Source organism: Adiantum capillus-veneris, chromosome 1 (assembly GCF_014529385.1).
Source record: "Adiantum capillus-veneris isolate H3 chromosome 1, ASM1452938v2, whole genome shotgun sequence".
NCBI lineage: Eukaryota > Viridiplantae > Streptophyta > Polypodiopsida > Polypodiales > Pteridaceae > Adiantum > Adiantum capillus-veneris.
This window is the reverse complement of record NC_140931.1, coordinates 143,806,657-143,826,845: the sequence shown is the minus strand read 5'-3', so window position 1 is coordinate 143,826,845 and position 20,189 is coordinate 143,806,657. Positions and strand designations below refer to the sequence as shown.

Genomic DNA, 20,189 nt, shown 5'->3' with positions numbered 1-20,189 from the left:
TTGTTCAAGATTTTCTAATCTTCATTCGTTTTTGACAATTAAGATCCGTTTTTGAGTGCTCAGCATGTAATTTGTCACCAATTACCATCACAAAAAAGGCAATTATGTCTTAAAATAATGAAGCAATTCAGCTCCAAAGCCTACATAACCAACTCAAATTGTAGTTTTAGCATCTTGTACGATAGACAATCACTCTTCTTGTGAAGACCTACAAAAAAAATTACTTTTGGAAAAATTTACTCTCACAACCAGGGGTATTTTGGAAAATTTGAAGGGCATTTTGGGAATTTATGACAAAATACGGAGGGTGTTTTGGGAATTTTTGAAATTTGAGGGGTATTTTGGGAATTTCCACAAATTAGAGTATTAACGAAGTAACCCGGAAGATCGTTTTTTTTTGGGCATTACATTTTCCTTGAGCCAAAAAGGCAAAAACCAACACGTAACGAGCTTTGGCAACACGAGTTAAGTTTTTAGGAGAGAGGTTAAGCGCTATGGAGGGGGACGACGGACTCAACAGCGACAAAGTAGTTGCACCCGCTCTCCTGGCTTTGCATCCCCTCTGCAAATTCGTTGTTGTTTGTGTGGGCTCCCAGCTTCGTGCTTACAATCTCCTGTAAGTCTCTCTCTCTCTCTCTCTCTCTCTCTCTCACACACACACACACACACACACACACACACACACACGCACGCACGCACAGCAAGATTTTCTTCCTGGTGGCGCACGTCAAAGCGAGGAGAACTGTAGATGGAGAACGCGTGATGACTCCACGTGAAATCACAGCTCAATTTCTGTAGAGCTCAAAACATGTGAACGTGCTCAATTTTTGAGCTGCAATCTCAAAAGTGAACTGAGCAAAAAATTTGAAGAAGGCAAAGCAATCTCCAGCAGCTTGATGGAACATAAGGAGATTACAGGGTTGCCAAGTCGTCTGGTGCATCCGAAATATGGCCAAAGGTAGGTGCAGTCGTACTGGAGGCAATTTTACCTTAAACAGCTAGCGCTATTGTGGGGAAACACCACTGGGCAAACGATTCAATACTGAGGATAACACGGTACCAAGTGCAGCTGCAATACCAGAGCAAGTAGGGATTAGTCTCAACTAGCAGGACATTTGATACACTGTTCTGCGGTGTGCAGAGCACCAAGTGAATGGTGCCACATTAAAAGATATCCTTTGCCATCAGGCATCTTATTCCATAATGTATTACAATGGCCAGCAATCCGAGTTGATGGTTGTGATACGTTAATGTCAGTTTCTCAACACTGTATGTGTTTGGTTACTAGGAGCAAGCAGATTTTCTTCACCATCACATCATCAATCAATCTGACCTCTTGGCGGAGAGGAATCAAGCTTGGTGGAGAAAGCGTTGTGCTAATTCTCTAGTGTGATATGGCACTTGAGCACATGCTTTAAGTCTTCACAATCCTATCATGCCAAGGCGTAATTGCCCTGAACAACCCAGTGCACGTTAATGTTTACCACTCAAAGCCAGCTTAATCACAATGTTCACAAGAATAATGAAAGAGACAATGAGGTTGAAGATGGGCAATCTCCTGGAGAAAAAAACATATTTTCTATTCAACCAAAGTACCTTAGGATTGATCTTAGATATAATTTACGTGTGTGTGATCTAAGTACACTCTCGTAGATGATGCAAGATGTTCAAACATGAACATGCAAAAGTAGCCTTTGCTTGACATACATGCAAGTGAAAAACTCAGCCCATTCTTAAGTTTGGACAAGTTGGTAGGCGCCGCCTCCAATGGCGGCACCTCTCTCTCTCTCTCTCTCTCTCTCTCTCTCTCTCTCTCTCTCTCTCTCTCTCTCTCTCTCTCTCGTGCCCGCACAGTCGCCGGGCTGGTTGGAGCAAGGAGCTGCCACCACGTGGCCCCGGGGTGGGGGGGTAATCCCTCCTAGTATAGTTCCTTGCATGCTAGAGATAGCTTTCGGCTGCCCTAAAGCAACAAGATGTAGATAGAGAGAGCAGGCTACTCGAAAAGGAATAGAAGATAGATGTAGAGAAAGCTGGTGGCGGTAGCGTAAAGGCTCTCTTGGTTGATGTTAGAGGAAATTTTCAACAAAGGGTTGATGTTCAAGTGAGGGAAAAAGAGCTGCATCTATAGGTAGAATTGCCTCATGAATAAAAAAGGTAAGTGATGTAGCATGGAGAAAAGTGTCCAACCATCTGTCAAAAAGGTGAAGCATGTTTGAGGAGAGTTCTTGTACACTTGGATCTCATGTAACTGGCCAGCCACTTGGACAGGCGGCGAAAATGCTGTAACAACACAACAAAACAGAGTTTAATTCACACTTTACTCGGGACATAGAAAAGCAGAGTTCTCAGGCTCCCTGGGCGGTATTTCTTCTTCTTATTGATCAACAAGTATGTTACAAATGTTGAGTGAGACCACTTACAAAAACGAGTTTACAATTGGGGCCCTAACCCTTGATTTATAGGCCCCAAAGGCCCAAGAGTTATCAAAGCATCTATATTTAACAAGCTACAACTTGGCCCAAAAGAAACTAAAACATTGGGAATTTGCAATAAAGAATGTATAGAAAATATGCCACGTTAGCATGTGCGTATGGTTGCCATGTCATGAGGTCCATACGGCCACCATGTCAGCTTGCCTCGTCATTTAGTCCGTGAGCTCTCAATCTTCTCTCTTTGCCCTTGGACCCCTTCCGTACAGTGGTAATGACCTGCCATCAATTTGTGACAACCATCCCTCCCCCCCCCCCAAAATCTTTTAGCTCACTTGTCAACCTGCTGTTGATGTTTGTACTCCGCTTTGGCAAAAGTCCTCGCCGAAAGTTTGCCTAAATCTTCGTTGGTTTCTTCAGTTCTCGCGTTGGGTTTCAACTTTTTGTTACCTCTCCGCAATGGGGTGTTATCTCTGTCAGATGCTCCGCGAGAACCCATGTGTGCTGCACAAGGGGTCGGATCCTCTGTAGAAGAAGAATCTTTCTGAGCTCTGATACCACTGTTATAGGCTTGGACACTCCAAGCGAGAAATCAATAGCAACACATGAACTTGACGCGAGAGAGAGAGAGAGAGAGAGAGAGAGAGAGAGAGAGAGAGAGAGAGAGAGAGAGAGAGAGAGAGAGAGAGAGAGAGAGAGAGAGAGAGACGGCACGATGCAATTCTGCGCTCATACGCACTAGCCCCGAAGACTGGCGTCCCTTCTGGTATTTCTTTATTATTGAATCGCAACAGTACAACTCTCGAGGGTCCTCTGCTCTCAGACTCTGCATCCAGATACTCTGAACATTGAGAGGCCCAAGAGTCTTTATAATTGGCATAAGGATTGCCTAAAAGCAGGGTCCCAAAAGCACTTCACATAGAAGCTCTAACCCTTAAAGCATTTGCTCATAAAAGCTAGCGGCAAACATTGTCAAAATCTACTAGAGTAGAAATCGGAAATCCGTACAGCCTGCCACGTTAGCATGTCGACACGTTTTACGGAATTCAGCTTCAGAATGCAAGCTTTTGATTATTTAGGGTTTTAGGCCCCTCAGCCGGTGCTCCACAAGTTGGGTGGAAACTAGGATTTTAAAAGTCCCTTATTCTTTCAGTTTTAGGCCCCTTAGCCATTCTCTCTGGGTTCAAAACTTCCTCAGTTCTTCGGGTACAGTTTCTCTTGTCCTCTCGGCCATTTTTTTCCAATTGGGCACGCCATGTCATCACTTTTGTGACAAAGTATAATGCTCCATGGAGTCGATCTATCAAATCATCCATATGCGGGTGCGGATACTTATTCTTGGCAGTGAGCTTATTCCACGCAAAAACTCAGTGTTATCTTTCTTTCCAGAAAGTAACGGTTTTACTAAACTGTTAGGGTTGCTTTGAAAAAGGCTGATTGCCAGCTGTCACTTCAATGGCATGATCTACTCCTCTCCAAGGCGGTAAGCCAGAAGGTAGATCATCATGAAAAACATCCTTGAAATCAGTCATGATTTCTTGGATAAGGGCCGAAGTTCAACAGAAGAACATGAAACATTTTTACGAAATTCAATGACAGAAGTACATCAAACCATGCAGATGGTATACATTGATAAAAGTCTACATCAGAAGACTTTGTATCCTAAAACATTTCCAAAGCAGAGACAATTGGTATTAAAAATCCATTACTTATAGAAATCTCATTACAAAGCGAGATAGATACACGAGACATGTCCTGTTCAACAAAAACAAGAGAGTGATGTACATAGTCTATATATAATGTATCTTTTTTATTAAAAAACCATTGAACCCCTAAGATATGTGAGTGCGTGTGCGAGAGAGAGAGAGAGAGAGAGAGAGAGAGAGAGAGAGAGAGAGAGAGAGAGAGAGAGAGAGAGAGAGAGAGAGAGAGAGAGAGAGAGAGAAGAAGAAGAAGAAGAAGAAGAAGAAGAAGAATAAGAATGTTTTAACGTCGTAGGAAACTTTTCCAAGAGACCTTAAAGATCTATCCGACGAGAGAGAGAGAGAGAGAGAGAGAGAGAGAGAGAGAGAGAGAGAGAGAGAGAGAGAGAGAGAGAGAGAGAGAGAGAGTCTATTAATGTCATGTTGAGGCCAAAGCTGACCTATAGGACAAAATCGATACATCTTTGGCTACATTCCACTTCGGTATTATAAAAGGAAAATAAGTGCATGTGCAAAACATAACCTGATTGCTCTTATGACTCATGAGAGCTAGGTTTACAATGGTAAGAGATCACCGTGTGCATAATGTGTCTACATCTATAGAAGACCTAAGTCCATGTCTTTGTGGGAATGGATGGATTCTTGAAGTCTCGGATAATAGCTTTTCCTCCTCTATACACTGCCGATTTTCCTTGCGTCCTTGCTTCTTTGACTTTAGCCAACTCTTTGGCTCTATTTTTGAGTTGAAGGGGTGTCAATTCATCTGAGATCCATACCGATGTGCCTTGCAATGATTTAGTCTGCTTCATTACCTTGATCTTCTCATGTAGGTTGTAGTAGCAAACCTTTGCCTGCTTCCCTTTAACTTCAATGTGAGTTGGGTCACCAAGATCCATGAAGGGCACCACTTTACTTAATCTTTCCTTAAGTATGTCTACATCTAGGATGTACCCTTCTAAATGTTCATCTTGTAAAGTGCCCACCGACTAATCTTCTGGTAGGCCACCAATTCTGACATATCTCTCCAAGCTTTTTTCCCTCTCATTTTCCTTCAAAACTGATAGCACTTGTTTAACAAAAGTCTCAGATTGTACCTTTGAAGTGTTATGGTCTTGCTGTGCTGCTTCTGATATCTCTTCTTGGGTTTTCTCTTGAATTTGCTGTTTGGTCACAACATCCTGTAACTGCTCTTCTAGGTTGGATATCCGGGCTTCTTTGGTGATCAACTCCGACTTCAAGCTGGTTACCTCCTGCTGTAGCCTCTTCAACTCGCTCATGATGAAGGTTTCCCATGGCGACTGTGGTTTGAGAGGGGGTGGGATGGGTGGGATACTCGAGGATATGATTGCCGCAAAAGTCTTCTTGGGTGGGGCTATGTTAGTGTGAGTTGGGGGGTGCTGTATATGTCCACCCCACAAGGGCCCCCACTCCCCACTGGGGGAGGCAAAAGAAAAAGGACCCCCCCTTCTTCTTCTTCCTCTTCCGTAGCTGCTGGCGGGGCTGGTGGAACGAAAAGCTTGCTGGCGAGAGTGGCGAGCTGAAGCTTGAGTAGGCTGCGCGCTGGCGAGGAGTGGCGGGAGTAGGTTGAGGAGAGAGAGCACAAACCAAAACTTTGGGAGTCATGACTACTAGAGCAAGAAGACCCGTACAATGATCAGATGATAATGAAATGTGTACCCCCCTGGCCCCCCCATATATATGAGTGCCCAAGGTGGGTCCCCAACTCAAGTGGGCGGACGGCCCCAAACTCGGGCGGTCGGACAAGGTACAACCTATGCTATGGGTGGCCAACCCGGAGACACTAGCCGTACAAGGAAGTGCCCTAGACCTGTGTGAAGCAGTAGAGTGGTGTAAATCTAACACCCCCTCTTAGCACCGGATGCTGAACAAACTGCATGAAGCCGAAGATGTGAGGCAAATGATGAAGATGTCTGCTGCAATGTCTGCAGCAATCTGGGGTGTCCCAACCTCCGAGAGATCTCCATGCAGTGTAGCAAACTGCTATACTCCGCCGATACAGGGTGAAGATACTGCGTGAAGGTCCCGAATTGAGTGTGAAAACAACTCCTTGTCGTAAAAGAAGTGCCAATAGACCTAAGTGTCCTGCCCAATAGGATCTGTGGTGTCTATTGTCAAACCGTCTGGAGAAAATGGGGAAGCCCAGGAACCATCATGAGAATGACCAGAAGCCTCTCAATGCATGAACTTGGAACCCAGTGTGGCCTGGTGGCCAAGGCTTAAGCTGTGAAAACTCCAGGAAGGCCAGATGTAGCAATCTGTGCCGTAAACGTCCTCCAAAACAAGGAAAGCCAGACTAAGCAGTTTGCACTGTAGAAGCTACCCTAAGCTGCAATAGTCATCGATAGACTGCATGGACCACCACCGGATGGTGTCCTGTTAATAGGTAGGGAAAGCCAGACTCAACCGTCTGCGCTGTGAATGGCCTCTGAGAAGAGGTGTGGTCAGACCAAGCTGTCTGCACCGTAATCATCGTGTATGAAGAAGTGAAGCTAGATTGAGCAATGTGCGTTGTGAAGATCCTCTGAGAAGAGGAAAGGCCAGACCAATCTGTCTGCGCCGTCTTGCCTGTATCTCCTGTCTCCAATCCTACGGTGTCAACCAAAACAGAATCCGTGCCAACAATGCCACCAAACCGCATCTCAGTGTTGCTCCTTAATGTGAATGAGCTGGGAGTGGCCTACTACCCAGGTCGGGGAATAAGTCTCTTGTAAGGTTACCGAGGGTGAGTGTAAGCAGGTAGCAATCCAAATGATCAAGAGTGTAGAAGAGCAACTACACTACCATCCAAGCCAAGCTCCGGGTGACTCAGGATGTAGTCGTGGGATGCCTGATCTCCCGTATCTCGCGGGTAAACTCTCCAAGAGAGTCTAAAGAACTGAAGTCCCACTCAAGTTTGTAGATCCTAGCAATGAACTTGTCAAAGAAGAGATCCAGGATCCTCTCCTTGGTCCATGTAGATGCTCCTGTGTAAGCAAGTGATCTGACGTGTCGAGGTCAAGTGGTAAGTGTTTGTCCACCCAAGAGGGTGGTGTCTTCTCTGGGAATGTCGGAATCCCATATCCATGAGCATGGCCCGTTGACAGGCTGACGTGGCAGAACTGTACAGAATTCCGCTTTTTGCGTTGGCTGATTTTACTGGTAGATTTTGAGCCAGTTGTCCGAGAGATTATTGCTCTTGAGTTCGAAGCTTTTGGGGCTCCTATTTTAGCATCCCTTGTAATGTTTATGTCAGAGGACTAGGCAGCTGTTAACTATGTCACGAGGACGTGGCAATTGCTAGTCTTAGTTGTTGGTTTCTTTCCAATGATTTTTCTTTTATTTTTGAGACCCTCTTTTTGAATTTGCAATGGTCGGACATTGTATGGCCAATGTGAACGGTAGTTTCACCGGCAGATGGGAAGTTGGTCGGCACTGGAATTCGTATAGTAAGAGGATGTCTAGGCTTAGTGCAATATCATGTAGGTCCCCCTGTCGCACTTAGCAAGTTGGTGGATACTAGGAAGTGAACTCAATAAAGGCATAAAGTCAAGGTGGGATCACCAACAGAAAGTATCCGACAATTGGGCCACATTGCACTTTTGGATGCGGTCCCAATGAGGATAGATGGTCAGATGACCAGTGGGAGCCCAACGGAAGCATCTCCTAAAAATTAGGAAACTGCTATTTTGGGCAGTGAAATGTGTTCGCGTCATTACCTTCAGAATGACAAGGGGAACATTTTACAACTCTGCCGCGAAGTCAATTGGGCAACCAGTCAGGACATTTTTAGGCGGCAATCCCGAAACGGAAAAATGCCTGTAAACGCACCAAGTGGCACATTTTTGTGCACTTTCCTCATCCATGAAGAAGTGGCGTTGAATTTAGAGAGAAGGCTCATTTGCAACTTCTTGTCACAGGTTAAGAGCTATGGAGTGCTTCCTTTCCACTCTATGTACAGTGTGGTGCTAGGAGTGATGCCTTGCACACTACACTCTTCTCTCTCTCCCCTATGTGCAGTTATGTGATGCCCCACAAGAGGGCTCTTCATTTGACTGATGTACAGCTGCGCGGTTTCATGCTTTTGTGCTGAGGCAAGAGCCTCCTTGAGCAGGAACAGGGGTAGCTAACTGCTACTCCAAAGCAGGCACTAGTGAGGGTCATAACCTCACCGTCCAGGTGCGTTTTCAGCGCTGTGTATGCGTTGTAATTTGACTGTTTTTCAGCCATACGGACGCCAGAACCATTGGGAACACTGCCCCACTGGCAGAGGACAGTTCGGGGACTGTTTAGGGCTGAAAACAGGGCAAAGACCAGTAAATACAGCGTGCTGAATTTACTGTTTTTGGGAAGGAATCAGAGGGTTTATGCCAGTGGAAGTGAGTTCCAACAGGGGCATTGGTTTTGCGCAAGTTTTGGGGCTGTTATGCTGCCGAAATTTGGCCAAAACAGGTGGTATCTAGCTGGATACAGGTAAAGGATTCTGATGACTCTACTTTGTAATTTACCCTCTCAAAGTATAAAGAAATACCGAAAGGGGCACCAATTTGGGGCGTATCGGTTGTCGGCGTCTGCTCGGGGCATTCTTTGTCACGATTGTGACTATGTTAACAGCAATACATCTACTCCTAGTTGCAAATACGCGAAGTGCCATGCCAAGGAGGACCCCTGCGCTTTGATGGTCACACCCCTTCGCCCAAAGGACGTGTCTCTTCGCCAAAAGACACACTCCTTCGACGACTAGTCACACCCCTTCGCTCTACGGGTGCGACTCTTCGCCCAATGGTTGCAGCTCTTCCCCGAAAGGATGTGTCTTTACATCTAAAGTCATGTCTCTTCACCAAGAGACGTGTCTTTTCATTTATGTCTCTTCGTCTCCTATATAAGGAGTCCTTGTATCACACATTCAATCAATCAAACACAGAGTCTTCTAAGTCTTGTTTCGAGTACAATTCAAGTTTCTTAAGTCTTAATCATGAGTTAAAGTACTTAATTGAGGATTAGTATCTAGAATCCTTACAGTGGTATCAGTACAATTTTTTTTTCCCGGGACCCAAAGGTTGCGAGCCTCTCATCCTTGCCGCTACACTCTACCCCTTCCCGGAGTTGCATGGAAGCAGAAGAAAGATGGTACGCATGTGCATACAAGCATGAGAACCCAGCAGGATAGTTAGCGAGAGTTTCCAGATTTGCCACCTTGCCCCCACTGGTTCCTCCTCTTACACTCGTCCTCTCCTCCGTGCGCCATCGGCACCGTATCCATGGCAAACGTTGAATTCAAAGTGGACATGCCCTAAGTTTCATACAAAGAGGAGATTCCGGACAGCGTTCTTGCGGAAATTCCTACTACACCGAAGTCATAATTCTTCTGGATTCTTCAAAACCGGAAGTTATAGAGATTCCCGATTTGTCATAGCCGGACGTGATAATTATTTCTGATTCCTCGACTCCAGAGCGCGAACTTTTTCCTCCTGAAGAACTTGTTCCCGACCCAGAACTTGCACCTGTTCGAGTTCCTTTTAAGGCGTAACCATGTCGAATTCTCAGGATGAAGGTGGTCAATCTGACGATGCCCTTACTCTTATTAAGGAGCAGATGGCCACACTTTCCATAAGCCTCGCATCACTTCACACTTGCTTGGATGAGATGCACACGGAAAACACTTCTCGAAGTCGACCTGCTGTTTCTCGAACTACTAATGCAGCATCTTCAACACCTTCTTTCGAAGCTTCAGTGGACGAGCCAAACGAACCAGATCCAACTGAAGAGGTAGACAATCGCGAACTTCAATTGCTTTATAAAATTTTTAATGCTGCACAGAAGAAGAAGCTTGATGTTAAACTATCGGAACTGTATAATGATCGCCGCGACAAGCGCGTGCTGGACCAATGGCTGTTCAAAATGGAGGTTTACTTATCAAACACAGACTTGGTCGAGAGTAAAAAAGTTGCACTTGCTAGTTCTCTGCTCAAAGACACAGCATTTCTTTGGTGGCAACGACGGGTTGCTGATGATAAACACACACCTTCTTGGGATAAATTCGGGCGTGCTATTTGCAAGGCGTTCGAACCTGCCAATGCGGATTTTCATGCCCGATGCTCTCTTCGCCGCCTGAGCCAGACAGGTTCCTTGGCCACGTACATCACAGAGTTCCAAAGGCTAACTCTGGAGATAGAGACCCTTAGTCCCTGTGATAAACTTCACAGCTTTATCAACGGACTCGAACCCAACCTGAAGGACGATGTGCACAACTACAACCCTACCACCTTGGACGCTGCAATTGCCTATGTGGAGCGTCTTGGCGCCCTACACGGAATTTTCTCCCTGGTGACAGACCTTCAAACAGCGCTCGCTTTTCACAGCGCGATCGCAGAGACAGTGTCACAAAGTGATGACGTGGCGGACAGCAGAAACCCTAAAATTCCTGCAAACCCTAATTTATGCCAAAAACCCTAATTTCCGGAAATCGTGGAGGCTTTTATTTTTTCTTTTTTTTGGAAAATGATGAGCGACGCGAATCTTGCTTTTTTTTATAAAAAAAGAGAAAAGACTCTCTAAGAGAGAGAGAGAACTGATGCTTTTTATTTTAAAAGCTTTTAGGGCTCTGCTTTTGGGCATCCCTTGTAACCTTTAAATTAGTGGTGAGGGCCTCACTTCTCAAAGCATCTGGAGGTAGAGTCTGAGAGTGAAACCCTAACCGCCTTCTTGTACTTTGATATTGATTAATATAAAAAGAAATACCGAAAGGGGCGCCAGTCTTTGGGGCCAATATCTCTAGGCACGGAACTCCGCCGGGCCAGTGCAAATCTATTGTGATCTGTGAATTGTTTTGAAGTGGTTATTTGGTGCTGTCGCGGTTGATTCTTGACGCCACAGGCGGAGGTAGTTCGACTGGCATCCGGATGGGATGTTGCCAATACACCGAACATTGGCAAACTTTGTTTGCAATGATAGGGGTGTTCAGGGCACGCGAGTGACGTTCTACTCAGGATCCCTTGGTACCACAAGAACTACGCCGTGGTTGACTACCGGGCCGAGAAAGCGACTTTGATAAATGAAGGGCTTAGAGATTGTACTTGATGAACTTCAGTTTCTTACTCATTCTTTTGGGAGAGAACTGAACGATGGATAAAGGTTGAATATGTTTTGACCTGATCAAAAGAACGCCAAGATTTTTCTCCACACTCATGCCGATTGCTTTTCAGAGGGCCTGAAGATCAAACCATTGATCTGAGACCTGGAAGCACGCCACTGAATCGGCCACCTTACCGTGTGAGCCGAGTACAGAATAAAAAGATTATGAACCCAGTGAAAGACCTCTTAGAAAAGGGTCTTGTCCAGCCTAGTACTTCATCGTATTGCTCTCCAGTGTTGTTGGTTTTGAAGAAAGACGGATCTTGGAGAATGTGCATCGATTATAGCGCTCTCAACAAAATCACCATCAAGAACAGATTTCCGATTCCTAGGATCGATGATATACTTGACAGGTTACAGGGATCCTCGTGCTTTAGCAGGATTGACTTGAAGAGTGGATATCATCAGATCAGGATAGCGCCAGGAGATGTCTACAAGACAGCTTCTCGGACGAAAGGAGTACCTTTTTCGTGGGGACCCACAGAGGTGACTGCCTTTCGGACATTGAAAGAGAAATTGACTACGGGACCTGTTTTGACTTTGCCGGACTTGCAGAAGTCATTTGAAGTGTATTGTGATGCTTGTGGTCGTAGTCTGGGTGCGGTCTTGATGCAAGAAGGCCATGTCATAGCTTACGAGAGCCGTTTGTTCTTTAGGCTGGAGATGACAGCACAGATCTATGAGAGAGCTTTTGGCGGTTATCCATGCTCTTACTCAGTGGCGGCATTACCTACTCGGAGCGGATTTTACTGTCTTTACAGACCATCAGAGTTTGCACTACTTCTTGTCACAGAAGCAGCTTTCGGAAAAGCAAATGCGGTGGGTGAACATCTTGTCACAGTTCCACTTCGAGATTGATTATGTGCAGGGACAGAAGAATGTGGTGGCAGATGCTTTGTCTCGGAAACCGTTGGTTCTGGCTATTTCCTCGATACATCATAGGAGCTTCGAGGATATGGTCGATCAGTGTGCCACAGATACAGATTTTGCAGATATTTTCACACGGATACGGGATGGGGAGACAGTAGCTGGATACTCCCTTCGGGAAGGCTACTTGATGAAAAAGACTATGTTGTGCGTTACACAGCCGTTGAGGGAAAAGGTTATGACTGATTGCCACTGTCCACCTTTTACGGGTCACCGCGGCATTGCTACCACCATGAAAGGGGTAGAGAGAGATTTCTTTTGGCAGAGACTGAAGAATGATGTGGAAGAGTTTGTGCGCAGTTGCTTGGTATGCCAGAAGGTCAAGTTTGACAGGCATAAGGCACAGGGATTGTTACAGCCTTTACCCATACCCACCCGTCCCTGGGAAAATATTGAAATGGATTTCATTTTTTTGATCTCTTGAGAACACAGAATGATCACGATGATTTTCCGATTACATGGCACGTCTGAGACGATTCTCTCCGACAGAGACCCCAGATTTATGAGTTGGTTTTGGAAGGCAATTTGGGAGAACATTGGCACGCAGTTGCAGTTCTCGTCATCGTTCCACTTGCAGACTGACGGGCAATTTGAGATTGCCAATTCAGTGATTTTAGATTTATTGAAGTCTTGTATCTCGGATCAGAAGACTCAATGGGAAAAGAACTTACCTTTGGTGGAATTTGCCTACAATAACACGATACACTCTTCGACGGGGAAGACGCCATGTGAGATTGTTGAAAGTGCTGCGAAGGTTCCATCCTTCCTGAGCACGAAAGATTAGAAATTTGAAGCGGATGAATATTCGTGAGATTTGGATACGGCTTTTGCCAAGGTTCGCGAGACAGTGTAGGAGTCTCAAGAACGACAGAAAAAAGGCAGCGGATCGCCATCGTCGCGACTTGAAATTGAAGGAGGATGATTGGGTGCTCTTACGTTTTGAGAAGGCACGCCTACGAAAGAAAAAGGGAAAGGAGAGGCTTTTTCCAAAGCTTAGTATGTGATACTACGGACCTTTCCAGATCATTGACAAGATAAATGATGTCTCCTTCTGATTGAAATTGCCAGATACTTGGAGGATTCACAATGCATTGCATGTGAGTCTCTTGAACCCTGTTAAGGGTGATGTGCCTGATGATGGGGAGCCTGATGAGCAACCCGCAGTGGAAGAAAACGAGGAGATCCTTGTTCCTGAACAGATTTTGGCACATAATGATACGAAGAAAGGTAAAGTCCGAAGGCGGTTCTTGGTTTAGTTCAAGAACTTTCCTGCATTTGATGCGAAGTGGATGGAGGAGGAGGACCTAGCAGATACTCCTCGGATTGTGACACTTTACGTCGATGTTTTGGTTTAGCATAGTCTACTCCAAACGGAACCCAGAAACTCAGCTTGGCCGAAGATCTGGTGCAGTGGGATGCACAAGAGGGGAGTTACTCTGCTCCTTTGTCAACAGATGCCTCGATTTTGATACTAAAGTCACTGATGTCTCTCTGAGCTTCAGGGATACTGAGAGCTGACAGTATTCTGCTGGATGACTTTATGAAATGGAATTCCTGATTATGATATTGATTTGTTCTTGACTTCTTGTGAGTGCAGGAACTGATAGACGAAATGACTGCAGCATTTTGGTCTGATTGATCTTGAATAGACATGGTTGCAATAGGGGTTAGTCAATCGGACATCGATGAGGTCCCGATTGGACCTAGATGTGATTGCTAGCTACATTGCCGATAAATCATGGTCTAAGATCCGAATGAATGTTGAATGTCATGTGATGTCTTGTGATGTCTGGTGATGTCCTATGATGTGACTGTCGATTTTGTACATGTGCTAGATGTGTGTTCCTAGTACGTAGGTACTAACAGTCAGTGTCTGCTAAGACGGTTTATGGCTTTTGTCAGTTTTGCAGGCGTAATCGCGGTCGATTACAATGCTTTCTAGAGGGGGGTGTGTCACAAAGTGATGACGTGGCGGATAGCAGAAACCCTAATTTCTGCCAGAAATCCTAAAATTCCTGCAAACCCTAATTTTTGCCAAAAACCCTAATTTCCGGAAATCGCGGAGGCTTTTATTTTTTATTTTTTTTGGAAAATGATGAGCGACGCGAATCTTGCTTTTTTTTCTAAAAAAAGAGAAAAGACTCTCTAAGAGAGAGAGAGAACTGATGCTTTTTAGTTTAAAAGCTTTTGGGACTCTGATTTTGAACATCCCTTGTAACCTTTAAATTAGTGATGAGGGCCTCACTTCTCAGAGCATCTGGACGCAGAGTCTGAGAGTGAAACCCTCACCGCTCTCTTGTACTTTGATGATTGATTAATACAAAAAGAAATACCGAAAGGGGCGCCAGTCTTTGGGGCCAATATCTCTAGGCACGGAACTCCGCCGGGCCAGTGCAAATCTATTGTGATCTGTGAATTGTTTTGAAGTGGTTATTTGGTGCTGTCGCGGTTGATTCTGGACTTGGAGTGTCCAAGTCTGTTACAGACAGCTATAGCCAAAGTCAGCAACATTAGTCTCAGTTTAGACAGCAAGCAACGCAACCTTATTCAACTTCAAGGTTCTATTCTCAAGATCGACAATCTCAAAGCAGATCTTCTTCATATGTTCCTCCACTTGATCGTGGTAAAGGACGTAATTTTTCTCAAGATCGGCATTCCAATACTCAGCAAGGCTCTTCGTGTCACAAAGTGATGACGTGGCGGACAACAGAAACCCTAAAATTCCTGCAAACCCTAATTTATGCCAGAAACCCTAATTTCCGGAAATTGCGGAGGTTGATTTTTTTTTTTTTTGGGAAAATGATGAGCGACGCGAATTTTGCTTTTGCTTTTTAAAAAAAAAAAAAAAGAGAAAAGACTCTCTAAGAGATGTCCTGTGATGTCCTGTGATGTCTGGTGATGTCCTGTGATGTCGTGTGATGTGGCTGTCGATTTTGTACATGTGCTAGATGTGTGTTCCTAGTACGTAGGTACTAACAGTCAGTGTCTGCTAAGACGGTTTATGGCTTTTGTCGGTTTTGCAGGCGTAATCGCGGTCGATTACAATGCTTTCAAGAGGGGGGTATGTCACAAAGTGATGATGTGGCGGACAACAGAAACCCTAATTTATGCCAGAAACCCTAATTTCCGAAAATCGCGGAGGCTGATTTTTTTTTTTTTTTTGGGAAAATGATGAGCGACACGAATTTTGCTTTTGCTTTAAAAAAAAAAAAAAAGAGAAAAGACTCTCTAAGAGAGAGAGAGAGAACTGATGCTTTTGATTTTAAAAGCTTTTGGGGCTCTGCTTTTGGGCATCCCTTGTAACCTTTAAATTAGTGGTGAGGGCCTCACTTCTCAGAGCATCTGGACGCAGAGTCTGAGAGTGAAACCCTAACCGCTCTCTTGTACTTTGATATTGATTAATATAAAAAGAAATACCGAAAGGGGCGCCAGTCTTTGGGGCCAATATCTCTAGGCACGGAACTCCGCCGGGCCAGTGCAAATCTATTGTGATCTGTGAATTGTTTTGAAGTGGTTATTTGGTGCTGTCGCGGTTGATTCTTGATTTGGAGTGTCCAAGTTTGTTACACTTCGTCAAATGGATCTTCGACTTCAAAGAAGGAAGGATTATGTACAATTTGCAATGGCGACCATAGATGGTATCAATGTCCAAAGAGACCAAATCCGTCTAATTCGAAAAGAAATTCCAACACGGAAACATCATCGAATTTTGAACAACCAGACTCTGCTAAGGATAAAGGAAAATCTGTGGTCAATACGATTCGTGTCTCAGAGGATACGAGTATTCTTATGAAGCATACTCAGTGCAATTCTTCAGTTTTGGAGCCTCTCTCAAAGCAAGTTTTGAGCCTTCTTGGAACACTCAATGTTCACTCCATCCATATTTTGGTGGACAGCGGATGCTCGAATAATTTTGTCAGCACTCAGATAGTTCAACAGCTTGGCTTACCAACTCAGAAGACATCTCACTTATATGATGTGGAATTAGCAGATGGATCAATTTTGACTTGTGATCAGACAGTTCGACAGTGGCAATTTGAGATTCAAACTTATGCAGATCAATTGGATTTTGAAGTCATGCCTTTATCTTATTACGACATGATTCTTGGGCAGCATTGGTTATTCCAATATGATCCCGCAATTAGCTTTCGGGGACATACTATCAATTTGTTCAAAGATGGATGCGAATTGACTTTACTTGGGCTTTATAATGCGGAACGAGTGATTCAAGCCTCATGTGTACTAGTCAAACAACATGATACAATGGATTATGAAGAGAATATGATTTTTGATGCAAAAGGAGATATTATTATTGATGAATTTTTGAATTCATTAAATTCGCCTGATTCAATTGATGAAGACAAAGATGATTTCAAGCAAGAAGTTTTTCCAAGTGATAGTTCGTTACCAGACAAAGATAAGGAGATAGTTGCGGATTCTGAGTCTGAAGGCGACTATGCTTTCTTTGATTCTTTGCTGGATGATGATATGACAATTGCAAGTCATGAAGTGACAGTTCCTGAAGATGATTATAAAGAATTTTGGGATTCATTATTGGAAGATGATACAGTCTCAAGCCAAATCCCTCTTCAGAAATTACTAAAGTTGATGTCTTGAGAAGATTTCCTCTTTGCCAAATATTTTACAGTTATTGGAAGATTTTGAACGAGAAGGCTTACATCACACGAAAGATTTTGAAGATCAATCTCTTGTTGCAGTCAACCTGATTAATGATTCCTCTAAAAAGTCTTTGAACAATGCAATGATATGGGACTTAGCAGTCAAAGCAAAAAGGTTTCGCAAGAAGCAAAGGTTCAAGACAAAGGTTTCCGATAACTCAAAGATTGAATATTTTCGAAGATTCAATGCTTTTCCAGAGTACTATCAACATCAGAAGTCATTTCTTTGACACGGGCTCTCATTTTAAATGGGAGGGAATGTCACGATTTTGACTATGTTAACAGCAATACATCTACTCCTAGTTGCAAATACGCGAAGTGCCATGCCAAGGAGGACCCCTGCGCTTATGTCACATGACACATCCAACCCTATGTGTCCGTGGACAAGCTACAACACGACAAGGATTAAGTCAGTCCAATCAGTCTAGATTAGAAGTGATCTGGCACTTTTGTGAGTCTATTCGTAGACCGTGCATGCCCAGTCACTTAGTGTAGATGCATATCCTCTGGTTGCACACAGCATGATCATAAGCATTCCCATCAGAATCCATCAGAATTCTTCAGGGGAATTTTCCAGTGCATTTAGCCTATTTTCACTATTTTTGACATTTTTCACTTATTATTTTTAAGTGACTTTTGTTGGAAAGTAGGTACGGCAAATTGAGTAATTTTGTATATAAGCAAACCTAGACTAGCACTAAATGGCAGAAGAGGCAACAGGAGCCAAGCTCAGCAGGCAACTTCTCAAGCAAGAACTTGGTGGTCTCCCCTCCAAGCCCTTAAGGACTCATCCCTAGCGCTTTCCATCCAGCATCATCGCCAGGAGTTCCCACAGCCTAGCGTTTTTGCAACAGGTAGTCACCGCAAGCAAATCCTCATGCACAGCGTTTTCAGCATTAGATTCATCGCCGGCAAAGCTGCAAACATCAGCGTTTTCAGCCCTTGCCATCGCCAAAAGAACCCCCATGCCTAGTGTTTTTGATCCTAGCAAAAGCAGTCCCAGTTTTTAGCCTTTGGATATTTTCAGCAGGTGATTTTCAGGCATCAAAGACCATCAGTTTTCAGCCCTAAGACCTGCAGAATTTCAGCGACAAAGACCAACAGAATCAGCCCCAAAACCAGCGTTTTGGATTGTAGCAGATTTCAGCCCATAGCGTTTTTGGACAGCAGATAAAGATTGCAGATTTCAGCCCTTAGACCGGTGTCGTCATCCCCGTCGTCATCGTCGACATAGCCTAGACTTGCATCAGTCTCATGCATACAGTTTGTACCAGTTTGTGCAATCATAAGTAGACCACTCTCGCCGACGAGAGTGGGGCCTTCGGAGGAGGGTTTTACGAGTCTGGTGTCGTATCTCTCTTCTCTCTCTCTATCTCTCAGTCTCATACACTTACACACACAGTGTCCATTCACTTTGTTTGTGATTATAGCATTCTCTCATTAACAACGGAAGGCTCTCCCTTCCATAAGAACAAAAGGAACCTCGAGCACAGTTCAGAGCACTCATCTTGAGCAAAGCGCAAACATTCATTCCGCTGCACCTTACATTGGTATCAGAGCTTTGGCAGTGTTCTGTATCACTCAAGGAAAGAACCACAAGAATCACAAGAATTTTTTTGCTTGTTGCGGTCGCACGAACCCAAATTCGCTTGGGCATGTTGATTCCTAATTGTGTTTTTGAAGAGTGACAGGAATCCCAAGAAAGAAGGGCTTGTCCAGCCTCCCCTTGTGTCTCTTTTCACTCATTGAGAGCGGACCGTGCACTTAGCGGCCGGCCAATCGACGTGAGGTGGGAAAAAGAAACCTTGGTGTGAGCGCAAGGCCACCAAGGGGTGCGCCCGCGGAAAGGAGTAGAACTCGGGTGAAGAGAGGATCCTTCTCAAACACGGTTTGCAAGCGAAAGAAAACCTCAAGAACCTCAAGACCCTCAAGACCCTCAAGAATCCAAGAACCCAAGACCCTCAAGAACCCAAGTTCCTCGTGAACTTAAGAACCAAAGATTAGTTCTCCCCACCAAGAGATTTTTCCGACCCCCCCCCTTCGCCATCTACGCCACGAGTTGTACCAACTTCCATGGTGGCGATGGTAAAGTCGGTGTTGGACATGATGGCCCAACAACAAGAAGCGAATCGCGTGCGCGAAGAAAGAAACGAAAGAATTGCCATACAACAAGGAGCGAATCGCATTGCCTTGGCACGCGAGTGCGATGAACGAGAAGAAAGAAAAGCACAAAGACAAGAGGAAGCTGAAGCAAGATGAGCGGCCTTCGAGGTGAGAGAGGCGACGAAGAGTTCTCCCCACCAAGAGATTTTTCCGACCCTCCCCCTTCGCCATCTACGCCACGAGTTGTACCAACTTCCATGGAGGCGATGGTCAAGTCGATGTTGGACATGATGGCCCAACAACAAGAAGCGAATCGCGTGCACGAAGAAAGAAACGAAAGAATTGCCATACAACAAGAAGCGAAATTGCATTGCCTTGGCACGCGAGCGCGATGAACGAGAAGAAAGAAAAGCACAAAGACAAGCGGAAGCTGAAGCAAGACGAGCGACCTTCGAGGCCGATCGGGAGGCTCAACGAGAAGCAAGACGAGCGGCCTTGGAGGCCGAGCGTGAGGCGCAACGAGACCTCCGCACTCAAGAATTGGTACTTGCCTCGAAGTCCGAACTAGCTAAAGATCGTGGGAGTTCCTCAAGTGGCGCAAGCCACGATGCGGATTCCAACAACCCAGTCACAGAGAAGTTGACTTTCAGTAAGTATGATGGTAAGATGGATGCTACGGTTATTTATTCTTGGTTGCATCAATTTAATGCTTATTTTGCGACAACTAAGAAGACGGGGAATAGCAAGGTTTTGACGGCAACTATGTACCTTGCCGGTGATGCCATCAATTGGTACCAGGCATGGCAAGAGGCACAGTTAGCCGCGCACCTAGAGGAAGCCGACGAATTCACGCCCCTTTCCTTCAATTGAACTGATTTCCAAGACAAGCTCAAGGCGCGATTTATGCCACCTCAGTACCTCGCACGATTGAAGGACGATTGGTACGCTCTCAAGCAAAATGGTATGCCGGTTATGTCTTTTTCTAATTGTGTTTTGCAGCTAGGTACCCAATTACGCAAGTCTGATGATGAGCGCAAAGAAGCATTCCTTTATGGATTGGACGAGTATATAAAGTACGATGTGGAGGTGCTCAATCCAATTGATCTCAACAATGCGGTAGCGATTGCTCTCGCACAGGAGATGAAGCGTAACGAGGGAAAGCCTAAGGAGAACAAGACTTCCACAAGTACCTCGCAGACTTCTCAGAATGGTAAGAA

The 20,189-nt window shown here is 44.9% G+C and overlaps 1 protein-coding gene across 1 annotated transcript in view; it reads left to right on the top strand.

Annotated features, from left to right (window-relative positions):
- Window positions 1-454: 454 nt before the first annotated feature.
- Window positions 455-20,189, top strand: part of TRM82 (Transducin/WD40 repeat-like superfamily protein) — a 64,584-nt gene continuing 44,849 nt past the window's right edge. Inside the window, exon 1 of the mRNA XM_086521545.1 lies at window positions 455-616. Within this exon, the coding sequence (XP_086377671.1) occupies window positions 495-616 (122 nt within the window). The 5' untranslated portion in view covers window positions 455-494. The remainder of the gene's footprint in view (window positions 617-20,189) is intronic.